Source organism: Cucumis melo, chromosome 11, assembly GCF_025177605.1.
Source record: "Cucumis melo cultivar AY chromosome 11, USDA_Cmelo_AY_1.0, whole genome shotgun sequence".
NCBI classification, from domain to species: Eukaryota; Viridiplantae; Streptophyta; class Magnoliopsida; order Cucurbitales; family Cucurbitaceae; genus Cucumis; species Cucumis melo.
Genome location: NC_066867.1, coordinates 7,448,519 through 7,468,829, shown reverse-complemented (window position 1 = coordinate 7,468,829; position 20,311 = coordinate 7,448,519). Strand labels below are relative to the sequence as shown.

At 33.2% G+C, this 20,311-nt stretch overlaps 1 protein-coding gene and 1 long non-coding RNA gene across 3 annotated transcripts; one reads left to right on the top strand and one right to left on the bottom strand.

The window, feature by feature from the left end:
- Positions 1 to 2,793: 2,793 nt before the first annotated feature.
- LOC103501072 (uncharacterized) lies at positions 2,794 to 9,365 on the bottom strand. The gene is made up of 8 exons (XM_008464561.3): positions 8,958 to 9,365; positions 8,287 to 8,382; positions 7,625 to 7,735; positions 7,218 to 7,527; positions 5,798 to 5,888; positions 4,595 to 4,925; positions 3,925 to 4,073; positions 2,794 to 3,610 (listed from the first exon to the last, which is right to left on the bottom strand). The coding sequence occupies exons 1-8, from the start codon at positions 9,264 to 9,266 to the stop codon at positions 3,091 to 3,093; spliced, it is 1,917 nt and encodes a 638-aa protein (XP_008462783.1). The 5' UTR covers positions 9,267 to 9,365; the 3' UTR covers positions 2,794 to 3,090.
- Positions 9,366 to 12,289: 2,924 nt separating this feature from the next.
- On the top strand, positions 12,290 to 15,119 carry LOC127151696 (uncharacterized). 2 transcript variants are annotated; one of them, XR_007824803.1, is made up of 5 exons: positions 12,290 to 12,337; positions 12,821 to 13,073; positions 13,947 to 13,985; positions 14,315 to 14,392; positions 14,918 to 15,119. It is a non-coding gene; the product is annotated as an uncharacterized LOC127151696 (long non-coding RNA). The 2 variants fall into 2 exon arrangements; XR_007824804.1 differs by lacking the exon at positions 12,290 to 12,337 and adding an exon at positions 12,520 to 12,607.
- The last annotated feature ends 5,192 nt before the right edge of the window (positions 15,120 to 20,311 follow it).

Genomic DNA, 20,311 nt, shown 5'->3' with positions numbered 1-20,311 from the left:
AATTTGCAATTTTTTTCCCTTCATTTGGAGTTTTCCTCCCGTTTCTTCTATGTGCTCCTTGGTCTCGCACTCGCTTCTTCCTTAGGAGAAAGGTTGCGGAACAAAAAATGATGAAAAAAATTGCAAAACACAAATAAGGAAAAGAAGAGTCAGCAATCAAAGGAAAAGAAAAACTAGGTTTTTAGAATTGGGTCATTCTAGTAATTTCGTCCTATACTAACTTAAGTACCTTATTTACTTGCATTTGCCTAATATTGCTATGGCATGGCACATATTTCTATCAATTATATTAGTTCATAGTATCTTATTTGCTTGCAGAATGTTTAATATTTATGAATTTCCATGCTCAGTTAGTAATATTGTCTGGCTCACATAATTACTAATTCTTTGCTCACTGCATTAAGTATCATCCACCAAAAACACATGTTATGGAGTGGTGATTATTATTGTGGTAATGGTTACCACATTATTGTGTTTTTAATATTATACAATTGCTAGAAAATGCATTGTTTAGGTGACTTAATAGAGCAGAGGAGAGAATGAAAGAGGGTTATGTGCTGTGAGGAACACTTTCACATCTTAGAGGGTTATGTGCTTGTCCTCCATTCACCACTTCCATTTTCATTTGCTAAATAAAAAAGAAGCTACTATCAAGTATAATAAGATTTGGGAAATAATTGACACATTGATTTTGTCATCAAAGACCTACAAAGAAACACGAAACCGATTGAGGTACCAGACATCTCCTAAGAGTCGTTTGGTTTAACAGCAGTTTTATGCATGAAAATAAAATGTTGTGGGTGAACTGCTAAACTCAAACCCATATTTAACTTAACCCTGGCTACAATGTATCCCTTTCAATTTTCGCTCCCAAAAAGCTACGGTAATAAAATCAATCTTTCTTCAAATTCAAATTCCTGATTCCTAACAACTTTCCCTCAATTTGAGACCAGAAATTCGAATATGCTGATCCCTGACAATTTTTCCTCAATTTAAGACCACAATATCCGAAATCTTAAAATTGGAATAGGAAAGGTCGACCAAAGAAGAAGGTATCCACAAAATTGGTTAGACTAGAATCGAAAATTCGGGCAATCAGTCAACAAAATTAGTTTGCTTTAAATCAGAAATATTATTAAATTCATCAAAATCCTATTTGAAAAAAATGGTGAAAACAAAATTGAGAGTAGAATCCAAGAATATTTGAATTGAAAGTTTGCAGATTAATTAAAACATAGAAACAGAGAGGATGATGAAGAAGAGAAGCAATCCGGACAGAAAAATTGTCAAAACAAATTATACAAAAAAGGGAACATATATACGTCGGTAGCCGGTAGGATGAAGGAAGCAGTAAGGAGATATCGGTTGGTATAAGTCTGTGTACCCTCTCAACAAAATCCTTAAAGGCTTGGAATAAGGAAAATAGATAGTTGTCATTAAATTCAAAATATTATAATATATAACAATATTTTTAAAAAAAATTAAAAATTAATTTTGATTTTATTAGCTATTTTTGCACTTCTTTAAAGAATATTCCTATGTGCTTGATTATTATTTATAAAATTCAATTTGTAAACCCATATAGATTCCCACCCATTTTACCTTCAAACCAAATGGCCCATAGGTCTCCCATAAGATTAGTACAAGCTATCACTTGCCACAAAATTTGCATTCTCATGGAAGGGAGAAAAGGAATGGCTTTAATCATCTCTAAACCTTGTGCTTAACAAATTGAAAAGGTTAAAAAAAAAAAAAAGCTGCAGCTCTGAAGAATCTGACAAATCCTCGACCCCAACAATTATAGCAAAATGACCGTATTGACAAATGATCTAAGAAGGTAGCTCTATTATAATGACTTGACAAATGACGAACAAAGCCTTATCGTTTAAATTGAACACTTGAAAATATATTCTAAACGCATTCAAAAAAAAATGCTACAAGAATACAACTCAGAGAGGTTCGACCTTACAAAAGAACATCCTTTCTCACTAATCTTAAACTTGAGCTCTCAAATCTAAGAGTTATGCAAGAGTTTGTCGACTTGGAGGAAACTGTCAACGTCAACGTCATATAGTCAACAAAGCTTTATTGCGTATCGTTTCATTATCCAATTAGTCCCCTTAAATTCAATCACTTCCCCATCTCCAATAACCAAACTGTGCCACCTCCAACCCACCTTAACTGCCTTCACATAAGAACAGAGGCTCTGAAGAGAAGTAAATAGAGACTCCACGAACAAATGAGAGCTGAGCTTCAACCTTAGAGAAGAAACTCCTCATTCACGTATCAAGTCTCCTGGTCATACATCCCATAATTGAACAAGTTTTGATTTATCTCAACTACAATTGGATTACAATTGAATATCATGCCACTAACAAACATTGCATCAATATTAATCGCATTTGTTACGGTTCAACATGAGGCCCGAAAGGATTCCAAAACTTGTACCAATATTAATGCATAAATCACAAGTGCTAAAAGTTCATCTAAATTTTGTAAACCATGGACATATGACAATTAACACTTCAGGTCAACATTCTCACAAATCTCATCTATAAATCCAAAGTTGGGAACCTTTGTGAAAACATTTTCCTTTGTATTTTTAGCTAAACAATCAATCTAATTTTTCCATAGGTGAAACTTGTAAAATTGTCATATATGCACTCGTGAGCTCTTTATCACGAAAAAGCTCAATCAATTTATAGCATTGTCCTCCCGGTCCTAGCTTCTTGAAATTTAAAAGAATTCAAATAGTTTGGAGTTAAAAGGATTCCAAAATTTACTAATCCAACATTAAAAACTGAAATCCTTTGTATATGTTGTACAAAATGGTAGATTGAGATGATCAATCCAAAGAGCTGAAATCTTTTCACCTACACATTATTTCATGTAACTTGTTAAATACCCAACGGGTAGGTACAAATACCACTTTAACTTAAATGTAATGAAGACTCACATCGGAGAAATACAAAAAATTTCCCTCATCAATGAATGGACAGCCTCTAAAATAAATTACCAGACAGAAACCAATCTTTCTTCCTCCATCTCAAAGTACTAGCCTCTATAATAATATCATATTATAAAATACCTTCAATTTTGCACACTGCCTCCTTCTGAGGCAGCAAGTTTCCTTCTCTGTTGATGTTCAGCAACCTTATAATCTACCACCTCACGAAATAGGCTCGGATCAAGCACACACGTCTCACTACCATATACAGCAGCTTGTACACTTGCCATCAACTTTGCTATTTCTCTCCCCGAAAATCCATCAGTTTTTGCAGCTGCTTCGCGTATGATATCATCAGTCAACCCCTTGATCTCAATCTTCTTTTGTTGTCCTTTAAAAACGTTTTGGAACAAGCCAGACTTTCTCATTCCGGCATTTGCTATGTATTTTTCTAGATAGAGCTTCAAGAGCTTGAAGCGCTCGTCTTCCCCAGGCAAGGGGAATTCTAGAACTTCATCAATACGATCGCCTACAGCTGAATCAAGATCACCAGGGCGATTTGTAGCAAGAGCAAGAACAATATCCTTTGACTGGTCACCAGTGCGAAAAAGAAGAGCATTGAGTGCACTTCTTTGGGCTTCACTCATGTATGTTTTGTTTCGCCTAAAAATTGAGATAATACTCAACTATTAGAGATTGCAAGTTTCATCACATCAATAGAAAGCTTGGAAAGGGAAGAAAATTTACAGCTGTGTTAATTTTATGAGATTATAATGAATGAATGAACTATAGAAAGTTTATAAAGTGAGAAACTAGACCAAGAATCAAGTGCTATAGTTGATATATTATGCTTCATTACAAATCTATTAAACAGAAGAAAAACAAAAAAGACTGAATGAACAAAAAAAATGACATTCATTTGTATCAAGCAAGTTTGACATAATGACATTCATTTGTATCAAGCAAGTTTGACATACTCGCATAAAAATGCATCTGCTTCATCAATGAAAAGCAGTAAGCCCTTTCTCGATTTCTTAGCCCAATCAAATAACTGGTGTATCTTAGTAACAGCTTGCGATCCCAGAGGAGCAACATCCCCTCCTGTCATCAATGCATAATCCAGTCCCTATTGGAGTAGATAAAGAAAAAAACAAAACAAAAAAAGTGTGTTATTAGACAGTAAATAAGAGTTCTTACCACACTAGCAAGAAATTCATGGCTAAAACTGGTCACTGAACGCGTACAAGCCAGAAAATCATCAATTGACCAGTATTAGTTTGAGCTTTTGAACAGTTAAAATTCAAGAATTCAATGCTTAACCACAACTGCACATGTTAATCCGAATATATACTGCCAAAACAGCCATGCAACCCAGTTCACAGGATTTGTACTGCCCCACATTATAAATTGACTCAAAAGAAATTCCATTTTGAAGTGGGCTACATTAACGGATTAAATCTTAAGAAGAATGGAAATAGGAAAAAAAAAAATTCTCGCACATGAAGGCCCAAATTTAAGAACCAAAAAAATACTCACGAGCAAACAGAATTAACATCCGTAAAAATGTCAGATATATTAATTGATGTTGATTCTATTATTTTGAAGACTTCAACAATTTAGCCAGAGAAGATATAGAAGTACACTTACAGATTTGCGAGCTAGCTCTCTAGCAGCCATTGTCTTTCCTGTTCCAGGAGGACCATAGAAAAGCATATTCCGAAATGGAGCCTGATGAGACTTTGTATTTGATGTTGCATTTGCTAGTTGTTCTATCCGCTTCTGAAGCGAAGGGTGCAAAATTACATCTCCAAACCCATTTCCCTTTTTTGAGGAAGACCCCTTATCTGAATGTGATACAGTGTCCTTGATACGTGAAAACAACCCTGACCAAGGGTATTTCCCTCGAGAGGACTCTCTAATCAATGATGGCTGTCCTAATATTCTATCCACATAGCTCCAAACCACCTTCGCACCCTCCCTGCAGTAAATGAAAAACCATAAACTCTGCAGTCACAGAACAAGGATGGAAAAAGATGACCATATGTACAACAAAATTTATGAAACTTAAACGACTATCCATTGCAAATGGTATAGAACAAACCAGATTAAAGTGATGTACAAGTAGAATTATGGTTTAGTATATTCAGTTCATGAAGACTGCCAAGAATGCGGACAGTTCATGATGACTGCCTCACTATTGTCATGTAGCAGGGGAAATAAACGTATTTACACAATTGCTCAGATACCTGATAGTGAAACCTGTCTCCTAACCAAAAATATTACAAAATAACAAGAGACAAAAAACACAATGGAATTTGGGACGACAAATCTTCCTAATAGCATAAGTGAAAAATAAAGAAAGTTTATCTTCCGCAAAACATTCCATTAAGTTGTTTAGTGACAAATGACTACCAAACATCCACTCATCTTTCAGCAAAGATGCCAAAGACTGCAATCCTCCCTATTATCAAAAATCAAAAGCGAACTGGCCAAGGCATCATAATGAATATATAACTCCGCACCTCCCTCATCAGCAAAAACCTATCCTCAAAAAAATTTCTGCTGTAGATGCCCCAAAGAGTAGCAAACATCTGATCTGTCAAACAACCTTCCTGCTTATTAGGAAGGGTTCTGAACAAAGTAAACACGCAAAAAGAAAAAACAAACTAGCTACTTTTGAATGAACTCAAATCCAAAATCTAAATACAAATAAATAGCAGTCTCAAAATCTTCATCTGAAAATGGCAAATAAACATTTGATACAGCAGAAAAGAAAAAATGCAGGCAATAAAGGGAATATTTCATACAAATACAAAATCCTAACAAAACCTTTTAGTGCATGCAAAATACCTTGTCGTGTAAATGCCTGCAGCTAATGCAGTAATTCCACCAACAGCAACTACCAATTTATTTTGATCAGTCAAAATGGCCTTCAAACCTCCTGAAAATGTGAATAATATCAATATCAGACCAATTCTACGTAATACTTGCGCCCTTTTTTTTTGGAAACAGAAACAGAACTTTTCGTTGATGGAATAGAAAGAGGCCAATGCTCCAAATACAATGAAACAAAGGAGCAGAAATACATGAACATGGAAAATTGACTACAGCTTGCGAATATGGAACCATTTTTCATAGAAAATTTTATAAAGTCACAAGCTTATTCTATATGGGCTGTGCTGCATTGACAGTTGAAACAAAACAAAGAAACATGAACTCAGCCCCCAACATACAGATCCCAAGACACGGTAACACAAACATTAATTTTTATCATCAAGAAAAATTCTTTTAATGTTAATTATTAAATCACATTTCAAGAGCCTTAAATTGGTTAAGAAGGTCAGCCATCCCTTTATGATGAAAAGAGATAATCAACTCTCTGCTCTCCAAAAAGATCAAAAGATAGGGCACAGAGAAAACATCTGCCACCATTGTCCTCCAAAAGAGTAAATTGTTAACCTTGTAGCAGGTTATTCAAGATGCTAATCACCTAGTAAATAAACTAATTTGATTGTTTTTAACATGGCCTCATTATTTTGTTGAGATTGAGCATTGATGATTTAAGGTTCAGTTTACAAACAAAACATGCAAAATGGATTGGCTGGGACAAGTTTAGAGGTAACAAAAATTGATGGAGGAACATACAAAGAGGCATACATGATTTCAATTTAATCATGAGAAGAAAAAGCTTAGAAACACAAACACTTTAGTTTGGCTAGCGTGTTCGTGTCTGACACATGTCAACCACTTGGCCACTCCAACACTAGTTGGACACACATATCAAACTCGAGTTAGCAGTGTTGATTTGTTAGATACCAGTTGTACAAAGTCAAAGTAGGCTTAACTTTTATTAGACATGAATTGAACCTTTGCTAAGTATACTAAATAAACACAAATAACAATAAAATAAAATAAAATAACAAAGTTTGAGAGCGAAATACATAAAACTAGTTTTTATATAAATGTATACTTCTCTTGTCTTCGAATTATGTCATTGTTGTTAAACATATATACATTTTTTAAATGTATATGTTAGTAAATGTGTCCTTGCCATATCATTCTGTAGATTTTATTTTTCTTTTTTAAAAAAAGTGCAGTTCTGTGTCCATGTCAAATCCTTGTCTCATATCCATATCTGTGTTTCTTGGGGAAAAAGCATATGCTTGAATGGAATTGTTAAATTGGAATATCATGGAAAAAGTTGTTCCATCAATACTTTATGCTTACAAGTTACATTATTGATCTAAACTTAATACAGTTAAGGTAATACCTCCAATATGATCAAAAGTAGTATTAATTGCAGCAATCCATTTTTCTCTCTCTGCATTTGCACGATCAACTAGCATTCGCCTGTTTACCTCTTCAGCGAGTTTTGCTTCATGTGCTCTTCCTTCTGCTTCTGCCATTGCCCTAACTCTGATGGTCTCACGCTCTATCTCAGCCTTCTCCCTCTCTGTTTGCCGTCTTTGGGCTTGAATTTGCTCTTCAGTAGCTCGACGTGCTTGCTCTTGCCGAATTGATGACTCTTCTTGTAGTTTTACAAGCTCTTGATTCCTGGCTCTTTGATACTCATTTTCTGCCTGTAAGCATATAAATCAATAAATGTGGGGGAAAAGGAGCATGCATATTGAACGGATTTACAAACTACTCAACATTTGGAAGTTAGCAAGCACCTACCTGCATCCTCTTCCTTGCCAATTCATCCTCATACCGTGCCATTTGGGATTTAGTCTGTGCTTGATGCTGAGCTAACTTCTTCTGCTCATCATATATAACCCTTTGTCTTTCCTACAATACAAACAAGAAAAACAAATCCATCATAAGTTGGAAACATAATGAATTGATGAATTACACATTTCTTTTCTTTCCCTCTTTTTTACAAATATATAAATATTTCTTAAGAAAAAGCACATTTTTCTCGTCCAAACAAAGAAGGAACTCAATGCAACATGAAAACTGCTTTTATTTTCAATAATGTCCTACCAATCTATTAAACCTTCTCATTTGATAGAGAAAAAGAGTTTTATTTTCATCCAGTTACAAGCCTAGAAATTACAGTACATATAATTGACAACCTACTTCAAGATTGACAACAATTTAAATATGAAAAATTCAAGTATTAAATATGGTGAAGTTAAATTTTGAACAAATATAAAGTTTTTCCCCTCTTATAAAAATGATCACAATTCATTTTTACATTTTAAAGAATAGGTCCAACACTGGATTCAGACCTTCAAAAGTTATCCATTAAAGAAAATAGAAAGTAAACTGAGCATTGTTCAAAGGACAGAGACGGTATTGATATTGTAAGAGTAACTGTAAGGACTGGCAAAACATACGGTTTCAGCTTGTGCTTGCATAGCTTTAAATTCAGCAGCCCTTGCCTGCAACTCTACTTGTCTTGTCTCTTCTTGCTTCTTCATGACTTCAAAAGCCTACCCCCAAGTGAGGTCAGCAAAGGGCAAAATATAAGATTTTGAAAGTAAACGAAAAATAACATCATTTCCATGATGATCACTTCATATTGCGGTTGAACTACACATAGAAACAGATCCAAAAAAAAAAAAAGAGTTTCAAATGATACAAGCAATAAAATGCTATTAAAACTGGAAAAAGAATTAATTAACTGGAGAAACTAGATAACTGAAAATTTAACCAATATAAAAGTAGTAGCAATTACTAATCTAAAGCCACCAACTCAAGAAGAAAAATAAAATCAGTTTGAGCATATTTTATTCAGTATTAGTATCTTAAAGGATTTACTAGTTCAGAATATCTATTTTAACAGCTTCACCCTTTCTAAACCTTGCTTGTTTCCAGCTGTATTGTACAAGCGAAAGCCAAATATAAAAAATCACCATCCAGAAGTCCTAACAAGCAATTAAAAACACAGAACATACAACAACAACCCTAACCTTCCAGAGAAGAGAACAATGAACTCCTACCAAAAAAAAACTCATTGAAGGCCGATAAAAACAAAACAAGCATTGAAGCTTAAAAAAATTGAAACCTTCTTGGCATGCGAAGAGCTAGTAATCTCTCTAAGAGCTTTGGCGCCACGCTCGAGCGCTTCCGGATCAAACCCAGATGAGGACGTCCTCGGATTGTCATTACGAGGCTTTGGGGCAGAGGGTTCAGGGCTAGAAGCAGGTGAGGAAGACTGTGGAGCAGGAGAAGGCAGAGGAACATTGGCGGCAGGAGAAGAGGAAAAGGGAGGAAAGTTGAAGGGGCCATCGGCATGGGCAGAATGGTTTTGCGATAAAGACGTAGAGGCTGCAATGGCGGAAATTAAACCCATGGCATACGTCGTCTTCGCCATTTTTGTTGCAAAATCGGAGCACAAAAGGTGAAAGAAACCTAGAGCTCGGCTCGAGGTTTCGTGTTAGTGAGAAGTTCAGAAAAAAATGATAGGGTTTTAAAGAGGTTTTAAGAAAAAGGCTTTACTTTCTCTTTCCGAGGGTTTAACTAAGACAAGTCTAGTAGGAACTTCAACAAAAACTTTGGGCCCAACTATTGGGGCATCGATTTTGGAGGACCGAAGTTTTGTTCCATTCTTCTCAAATCTTTCTTTACATTTTCATATTTTACTCTTAATTTTTTCATTAAAATTATTCTTCCTCTTAATTATTGATTTTTTTTCACCCATAAATCACAGATTAATTAATTAAGATAACTAATTTTTTTAGTGTTTTGATAAGTCAATTATGTAGAGCTTGAAAATACGAATCCAACTCAATTTGAATCACATCAATTAAAAGTAAGTGATGGGTGATTAAGTTTTTATTAACTTAAAGTGAGCGGTGGTGTTTGAATGTAAAAAGAGATTGATGATTGAATTTAAAAGGAGTGACAGGTGATTAAAGTTTATTTTAAAAATATGTATGTATTTACTCATTAAATTTTACTTTTAATCTCAACCTTTAATTTCATTTTTAACGATTCAATGTTTCAAATTAAATTTGGCTTCTACCCATTGTTTCTCTGATTAAATCCATCTTCTCCAAATTAACACATACATTTAACATACAAATATACACCACATTGTCATTATTTCAATCTCTCTCCAAAGAATACAATGCTTCCGTTGCTCTCTCCAACCTACAATTCTCTTCTTTTCATTTTCTTTTCGATAAAAGAAATTTTATTTTGTGAGGATTGATTTGTGGAAAACTACTGTAAACATAATAAAACACTAAACTATTTACGGACCGTGTAACAAAGTCCATAAAGTTAATCATTTTTTAAATATTCCAGATTTTTCTTTCTATCTTTCTTCCTCGCGATTTTGTCTTTCTTCTTTCCTTTTTTTTCTGCAATTTCTTTCCATCATCTTTCTTATTTTTCAATTCTTTATTTACGTCGTTTAATCTTTCCATCGTTTTTCTTCTTTTTCTCTTCTATTTTTTTCGCTTCGATTTCTTTCCATCGTCTTTCTACTTTTCCTATTCTTTTTTTCGCTGCGATTTCTTTCCATCGTCTTTCTTCTTTTCTTTTTTTACGTGTTTGCATTTGGGTAACCAAATCTAAACGACTTTGTATAAGACTGTGTACAAAAAAAAAATAGCAAAATCTAATGTGTATAACTGTGTACAAAAAAATAGCAAAATCTAAAAGATCATGTATAAAGAATCTTGAACAAAAAATCATTTAGAATGGAGTAGCCAAATGTAAACGATCACTTAAAAAAAAGTAAACGATTGTGTAAAAAAAAATTGTGTATAAAGAATATTGAAAAAAAAATCATTTAGATTAGAGTAGCCAAATGTAAACGATCGTATAAAAAAAAGTAAACGATCATGTAAAAAAAGTAAACGATCGCGTAAAAAAATCTAAATGATTGTGTAAAGAAATCTAAACGATCGTGTAGTGAAAGAATTAAAAAAATCGTGTACCAAATTTTAAAAAAATCATTTAGATTTGGGTCCCCAAATCTAAACGATCGTGTAACAAAATTAAACGATGGAATTGAAAAGCCCATATCTAAATGATCGAGTATAAATTGTAGTCATATATAAACGATCGCATATAAATTGTAGTCATATTTAAACGATCGCGTATAAATTGTAGTCATATCTAAATGATCGCGTATAAATTGTAGTCATATCTAAACGAATGCGTTGTAGCCATATCTAAACGATCAATAACCAAATCTAAACAATCGCAAATATATTAGGCGCGCGTTGTTGACGGCATGGTTGACGGGACATTTTTGGTATTCTACATGGTGGGCCTCTGGGCTTTTTCCGTTTTCGAAATTGTTCTATCACTACTAGAAAAAGACCCTTTCTTGACGGTTGATTTTTTCTTTTCTTGACGGTTTCTTGAAAAACCGTCAAGAAAGGGGCGGTTTAATGGGAAAACCGTCAAGAATTTTGATTAAAAGGCGGAGGGGAGGCAATTTACAGAATTCTTGACGGTTTTGAAACGTCAAGTAATATGCAATTCTTTCTTGACGTTTTGAAACCGTCAAGTTGTTTATTCTACATTCTTGACATTTTTAAAACGTCAAGAATTTTTATGAGTTCGATATTCTTGACGTTTTTTAAAACGTCAAATGTATATATTTATCCTTGACGTTTTAAAACTGTCAAGAAATATCGATAAACTCTTGACGTTTTAAAACGTCAAGAATTTTTATGAAAAGCGGAGGGGATTCATTTTCAAATTTATTGACGTTTCTTGACGTTTTAAAAACGTCAAGAATGTTTTATAAAAAAACCTATTTTTTTAAAAAAATAAACCTACATTTCCCCTTCTCTTTTTACTTTTTCCCTTTCCCTCCACACACAACTCAAATTTCATATTCCCTCCCGACGACAACCAAACATCCAAAATTTCCTCATTTATTCCTAATTTCCCTCCAACCACTTTTCATTAAATAATTAATAAAAAAATCATTATCTCCTACTTTCTCCCTATCTAAATATTTTTCTTTTCCCCCTTTTCTAAACAAATCTTTTCCCTCTTTTTCCCCCCCTAAATTTCCTTTCTTCTCTCACAATACATGAAAATACTTTCTTCCTCTTCCTCAATTTTTTCTCTCAAACCCTATCTTCTTCCTCTTCCCCAATTTTTTCCAATCACACGCACTCCCCATTCTCCACCAATATGCGAGTCCTCGCTCCACCAAGCTCCAGACAAAAGTCATTCGAGCACTGCAGACGTTCCCCCACGGCCGGTTACCGAACGTTCTCGCACCACGGATAGCAAATGTTCCACCATAAACGTTAGCGCACGGGTGGTTTCCTAACATCTAGGCCGCCTCAACTTCGCTCCACCACGCACGGCTGAGGATAACTACAGAACTTCTTGGTCCACTCAAACGCATAGCCATTCCAGACGCCGACCACACAAACACTAAAAAACCCCAAACTCACAACCATTTTGCTGGTATGTCTTTTCTCCTCTATGAACTTCAAGTTTGTTACATTGATGGACTGGTTTAGTTTTTTGTATTAAATACCTAATAGCTCAACTTAAGCCTTAGGAAATTTACTATTTGTTTTAATTTACAGTTTGTTTGGCTTATGGGTGATGCTTGTTTCAAACTTCTATGGTAGAAATGATACAAATCTACATTTGACTAATTTGGTCCCTTGTTGCCTGGACATCTTAAAGTTGATTTTGGTGATGCAGTTGCCCTTTAGAAAATCTTTAAAGGTTAGGAGAATATATTATTCAAAGACATCGTCACCCTTGTGTTTGCAATTTATGTGTCAAGAAATCTGTTACTAAAAGAATCATAAAAAAACCATCTTGTTTGTGTATTTCCACTATAAAACAGCCCTATATATTTGTTTATTGCTTCGCAATAGGGACTTGTATACTTGGCATCTGGTTTAACTTATTACTTGCCATTCTTATGGAATGTAGAGCACCGTGACTGAATAGCTGGGTTTTTGTTTGAGCCTATTCTAGGAGAGGCAGGGGTATGTATGATTGGACATAAATCTTTTTACACTACTGATGGTTGATTTTCTTTTTATACCCATTGTTTGGGTTATAATGAGTTTATTTCTACTTTTGATCCATCCTTATTGGACTTCAATGAAATTGCAAGTTTGTTTGCACAAACGAGTTTCTATATCCAGATTGATGGCAATTTGAGAGAGTCCGCCACTGCAATGTTGGTATTTTTCTTTTACATGTTCTCCTTTTACAAAATTTCAAATTGTAATATTACAAGAGAACAACTTTCACTTGTTGGTGATATTTCCATAGTTCAAGTTATGTACTTTTTCTTGTGTATAAAAGTGAAGGTAGAAAACATGATTATTGAAATGTTCTTTTTTCATCTTGTCTTATGTTCTTCTTTTCCACTTTTGTGGTATGAATTTTTCTTCAAATTCACACAATAATGTTCATTGCAGATTAGGTAGATTTTATTTTCTCATCATTGCCACATTCTATTAGTCAAGAATACCATGTTCTATTGCTCTGTGGTAATATTTACTTAAGTTATTAATGGTCATAAGTGGAATATAAAGTTTCATATTGATTTAAAAGAATGTACAGGGGTAAATGCATAATTATGTTCTATGTAAGTTTAATATCAACTTCATTTTATTTTAACTTGGAATTGGAAGAAGAACTAGAAGGGTTTTGACATAGATGTGAAGAAGTTGGAACAATTGGATTATTTTGATAGTATTACATTTTGTAAAGTATATATTGTGATGGGGTTTGATTACTACTCTGCCCATGTTTTATCCATCTTTTACTTTATTTTTCATGGCAAATAAAGGATGAAATACTAGTCATAAAAGATTTATTTTTAAATTTTTTATTTAATTTTATGGAGATAGAGGGCCTAGAAGGTGTTTGATAAAATGTGTGAATAGAGAAAAAGGTGAAAAATAGTGAAGAACAAGACTTGGTTATTGTCGTTGTGCTCCACACTCTTCAATAGTATCAAATGGTACAGTTTACTTTGTTTAATACTTGTTTTCTTTGAGTAGTTTCAAAGTTTAACTAACTTCTTTTCTGCTTGAATCGATAGTGATGGACGTGTCTAACATAAAAATAGGTCGTTGATAATGTACGTACTTTCTATATTGTTTAATTTTTTGTGTTAGACTTTCTTATGATTATTGAATATATGTGGTCCTATCTTGATAAGGTTTATCTGTTTCATCAGCAGTATCCATTCTTAAGTCATTCTATCAACTTTTTTGTTGGTTAACTATGTTAATTCCACCTGTCATGCTGCCACATATTTTATTTGCCCTTTCCTTTACTTTTTTATTTCCCCCCTCTTTTTGTAGCTTCTCCATTTCTTATGCATTTGTTTATAATTTTTCTTTTGTTTTTTCTTGACACAGACAATATGCAAAACAACAAGAAATATTACCTAACCTATAAATGCAGAGCAAATTCCCAAATTTAAGATCGATTCTGTTGAATTTGAAACACTCACACTAGGGTCCTTGCCGCCAACTTTTCAAGGTACTAATGTGATTCAACCCTTCTTAGTTCAATATAAGGCATGGTTGTAGTATAGTAAACCTCTATAAGGCATATTGAAAATTGGAATCACTTTTTTGTTGTGTCCACTTGAGATTATGTTGAAAATGAATAATTGAAAAACAAGCAATGTTGATATTAGTTAGATTCCATCTAAATACCATTGAAAATCTCTAGATTACTCTACAAAGTTCATTCACAGAGAGTATAGCCATTGATGTGATTTAAAGGCATTATTTTTCCTTTTGATCTTATTATGAATTTCAACCTTCGATTCTTAATTATCATTGAAAATCTCTAGATTACTCTACAACCTTCGATTCTGAATACCATTGAAAATCTCTAGATTACTCTACAAAGTTCATTCATTATGGTTGTTGGAGAATAGAAACTGTGATTTTATTTGTGTAGTATGATCAGCTTACTCTTAATAGTTGTTAGTTGATTTCTTTGACTGAATAAGTTTTGAACATACTTTGTTGTTGTGATGTTATCTACTTCTTGTAGATTGGCTCTGCTATTGGTGGTACTTATTTTAGCTCATGAATTGGAGGTAGTAGAGGATGCAGAATGCAAGTTTATTTGAAGCCAAGTTTCATTCAAGGTCATTGAGTTGGGTTGATAGAAGTAATGTTTTGTATATGACAATATTGAACAAATATGTAAAGTTTTCAAAATGTTGATACATATATGGTAAAATGTTAATATATGTTAAAGTTTTGGAATTGTTCTAGTGCATATTTATGTTTGAGTTTTAAAACTATATTTGATGTATACTTATCGTTTATATGTAGTTGAATTCTTGGACCAATGGGAGCATAATATAGGAACAACAATATAAATAAATTACAATTAAAAAAATTGAAAATTTCTTGACGGTTTGCAAATATCATAAACAACGAAATTCTTGACGGTTCCAAAATGTCATTAAAAAGCATACTCTTGACGGTTCCCAAATGTCATGAAAAATAATACTTTTGACGGTTACAAAATGTCATAAACAATCACTTTCTTGACGGTTATTAAATGTCATGAAAAATCATTCTTGACGGTTTTAAAATGTCATGAATATTCGTATTGTTGACGGTTTTTGTCATTCATAGTGACATTCTTGACGGTTCTAAACTGACATTAAAACTTATAATCTTGACGGTTCTAAACTGTCATGAATAATTGAATACTTGACGGTTATAAATTGTCAACGTTAACAATTCTTGACGTTTTTTACAACTGTCAAGAAATTTGCCTTTCTTGACATTGGATTCAACGACGGTTTTAAAACCGTCAAGAATAATCATTCTTGACAGTTTAAAACTGTCAAGAGAGTCAGTTTCTGTAGTAGTGTTAACTTCTTCCGATGCTGTTATGCATGGTGTTGGGAGAAGTTTATAATTTTTCTTTAATATATTTAACTTCTCTTGACGTCGTCAGTCATGCATCGGGCGTTCCCCTTCAAATACCATTTTTAGATCTATAAAACATATCTGTTACCCGAAAATGAGAGAAAGGGAGACAAAAAACAAGGGAGACGAATGAAGGGTTAGAAGGCCGAAAGCTGAATTGTGTTCCCATATGGCATGTCATGGATCTTTTCTGTCGCTCGCCAGTTTTCTAAGTTCTCTTCCCTTAGCATGAAATATTAAACATAAAAAAGAGTGAGTATATAAATATACCCAATAGGGACCCACTACTGGTCCCGCTAGGTGATCTCTTAACTTCCCATTAGAAACATAATAATAACATCGTGTGTCCAATTGAGCACACCTGGATGAGTGAGACTTTACGAACACCCCTAAATCGTGCGAGTGATCCCGTGGGAACACCCCTAGTTGTGCGAGTGATCGCAAGTACACATTCCATAAACATATCTGTAATACGTAGGTACACCTCTAATCATGTGAGTGGTCTTGTTGGAACACCCCTAATCGTGTGAATGACCCTGTATACACAATATAACTATCTCCTAACCATGCATGTGATCTATAGGTACACCCTTAAATCGTGCGAGTGGTTCTGTAAAAACACCCCTAGTTGTGCGAGTAACCTCATAGATATGATCACAATACAGGTGGAGTAAGAACTTTAATAGACAAAGTTAACAAACACACCACAATCCAAAAACATGTAACAGTCAACATAACATGGCATGAATCATCAGTGTTAAAACAATCCATGACCATAACAGTCCATAATTATAACAGTCCATAAAGCATGAAATCCATAATCATGCTTAATCATCAAGTAACAGTAGTCAATAACCATAACATCTCATCCACTACAAGAAAAGGGAGATCTCCCGACGCGTAAAAGCATCAGGAGATATACATAAAATCATCCAGAAAGGATCTCTCGATGCCTAAACGTGCGTCGGTACGAAAGTCGGGCAAAATGAGTCGAGAGAAAATTTCTTGACGCACCAAAATGAAGCATTGGCAAATGCTAGACATATCCCGATGCTGTACCTACACATATCTCGTTGTATACAGTGTTGGAATATGTCTAAGATCTCTCGACACGACGTTTTATTTTGTGTGTCGAGAAATCCTCTATTGTTTTTAAAAAAAAACCTTCCATCTCCATCTCCATCGTCCATCGTCTTCATTGCTTGGGTAACCATCCATTTCATCATCTCTTTCAACTTCCTTTTTCAACATCCATTTCATCATTGTCTTCAATGCATCATCCATTTCATCTCCTTTTTTGCAACTTCCATCTTCTTTTTTGCAGACACATTAGCAGTAAGTAAACAAAAAAAAAACCATACTTTACTTTTCTAAACTCACCATTGTTGCCAAGAACTTGAAGAGCAATTACAATCCCATTCCAAACTCTTGAATATAACAAAAACAGAAATCAAGAAGAAATATTAGAAGAGTTAGAGTGAAAAAAAAACCCAGTCATAGAAAATTTGAATTACCTCCAACTAAGAGGTCGTGAAAGAAACGAAGAAGGAGGTAGTGGTAACGATAGACAAAGCGGCGAACAACTCTAGTGCACTCCATTTCTACCCATCCCTTCCCCTTCTTCACAGATCTGTGAAGAGGGGAGGGTTTTGTTAAAGGCTAACTTCTGACGCTGTACTTAAAACATCGAGATATATCCAGCATTCCCGACACTTTACATAAAGTGTTGGGATATATCTAAGAATTCATAAGGCTTTAAATAAAGCATCGGGATATATCCAAGCATTCCCAATGTTTTACTTAAAGTGTCGAGATATATCCAAGAACTTCTGACGCTTTAAGTAAAGCGTCGAAAATTCTTGCCTCTCCCAACACCTCAGTTTGTGCGTCGATAGAGACCCAAACTCCCAACGCCATATTTCTTGATGGTGTAAAACAACGTCAGGAGATTCAGAATTTCTTGTAGTGATCATGTATTCTTAGCTACTATCAATGCATAATAAAAAAAAAAATACATACAGCTCTTAAAATTTAATTCAAAGGTCCAATAGTAGAATCTCTTACCTCGAGATTAGCTAAAGATTTTATAGCTAGCTAACAGTTTAAAATTTTGAAAGAATCTCAGGGTCGATCTCAACCGAGATTGGCCGAGAAAAACAAAATTACGAGTTTTTTTTTAAACTGTGCTACTTCTAAAATATAAAACCAAAAAGGTGTTATTTCTCAAAATTTTCCAAATTCGAAAGATTTTGGTAGGGTTCTTGCTTAGTTCTTGGCCTTAATGAGAAAAGTTTTAAGGGTTTAGTTCATTTTGTGAGAATGTCAATCGTTTTGTATTCTAGAGGTATTTCGGTCATTTGTTATATCACTTTATTTTCAAATTTTTAATAAAAAAAATACACTATCTAGGTGACCCACTAGACCGAGAGAAACTGAGAAATTTCATTGAAATAGTTTTTAAAATTTGGGAAGAATCTTGAGGTCAATCTTGACTGAGATGTATCGAGAAAAACAAAATTACGAGTTTTCTAAAACCATGCTATTTTTGAAATATAAAACCAAGATGGTGCTAGTTTTGTCAATTTTTTGAGTGTTAGGGTTGAGAGATAAATTTTTTTGAATATGAATTGATTTTACTAAAAAAAAAAAAGAAAGGTACTTTTGATGTCGGTTTAAAACTGACTTTAGTCCTTCATTTTTAATATTGGTTAAATCAACATTAAAGATCCATATGCTAAAAACCAACATTAAACATTTGTGTTCAATTTTTTCAACTGACATCTATGTCATATTTATTCTAGTGATTTGTGACATTTTTACATTTGTATATGTGAGTTGAGCTTTGTATTTTTCTTTTACAAATAATAAATGTGTGTGTTATATTATAACATTATTTTACCTTTTTTTTTTTTTTTGCAAGTACCCCATTTTTAAATGTCTCATATTTTATTCATCACCATTATTACCAATAGTGAACAATAATTATGAGTGACCAAATACCATTAAGAAGATTATTTGAATTTAATTTGAGATGCCAAAATAAATTTGTTACCTCGACAATATTAGGAAAGTCAATGTCTTGACTTCCGAATTCCATCATAGAAAAGTTTTCTATTTTGGAAAATATTTTTGAAAGTGACGTTGGTTTATTTAAAAAGTGTGTAAAAATAAATATTTTTGAAAGTTGTTTTAAGGAATGGTTTACTATGAAGACGTTTTTTTTTTTTTTTTGAAACTTACATAAATATAACAAAACATCAAATTATTTACGGTTCTTATAACAAAACTCATTAAGTTAGCCATTTTTTAAATATTTCATGTTCGTCCTTCCATCTTTTTTTTTGCAATTTGTCTGTTATTTCTTTCATCGTCTTGCTCCTGCGATTTCGTCTTTCTTCTTTCCTATTTTTTTCTGTAATTTCTTTCCATCATCTTTCTTATTTTTCAATTTTTTATTTACACCGTTTAATTTTTCCATTGTTTTTCTTCTTTTCCTCTTCTTATTTTTCATTTTTCCATCGTCTTTCTACTTTTCCTCTTCTTTTTTTTTTGCTGCGATTTCTTTTCATCGTTTTTCTTCTTTTCCTTTTGCTCACGTCGTGTACAAAAAATAGCAAAATCTAAAATATCGTGTATAAAGAATCTTGATAAACGATCGTGTAAAAAAAATAAACGATCGTGTAAAAAAAAGATTATGTATAAAGAATCTTGAAAAAAAATAATTTCGATTGGAGTAGCCAAATGTAAATGATCGTTTTAAGAAAAGTAAACGATCGTGTAAAAAAAATAAAAGATCGTATATAAAAAATCTTGAAAAAAAATCATTTGGATTAGAGTACCCAAATGTAACTGATCGTGTAAAAAAAATAAACGATCGTGTACCAAAGAATTAAAAAAATTGCGTACCAAATTTTGAAAAAAATCATTTAGGTTTGAGTCTCCAAATCTAAACGATCGTGTAACCAAATTTAAACATAATCAAATTAAACGATCGTGTAACAAAATTGAAATTGAAAAGATAAATTGTAGTCATATCTAAACGATCACGTATAAATTGTAGTCATATCTAAATGATCGCATATAAACTGTAGCCATATCTAAATGATCGCATATAAATTGTAGTCATATCTAAACGATCGCGTATAAATTGTAGCCATATCTAAACGATCGCGTATAAATTGTAGTCATATCTAAACGATCATGTATCAAACAATAACTAAATCTAAATGACCGTAAATATATTACGTGCGCGTTATTGACGACATGATTGACGGGGTATTTTTGATATTTAACACAGTGAGCCTTTGAGCTTTTTCCATTTTTGAAATTGTTCTATGAGTGTAAATATTTTTCTCCTTTTTTATATTTTTGAAGACCCCTTTTTTTGTTTATTTATTTTTAAAATAATTAAAAAAGCAGTTTTAAGGAAAACTATGTTTTTAGAAAAAAGATGGGGTCTTTTCAAAAATATAAAAAAGCGGTAAAATATTTACACTGT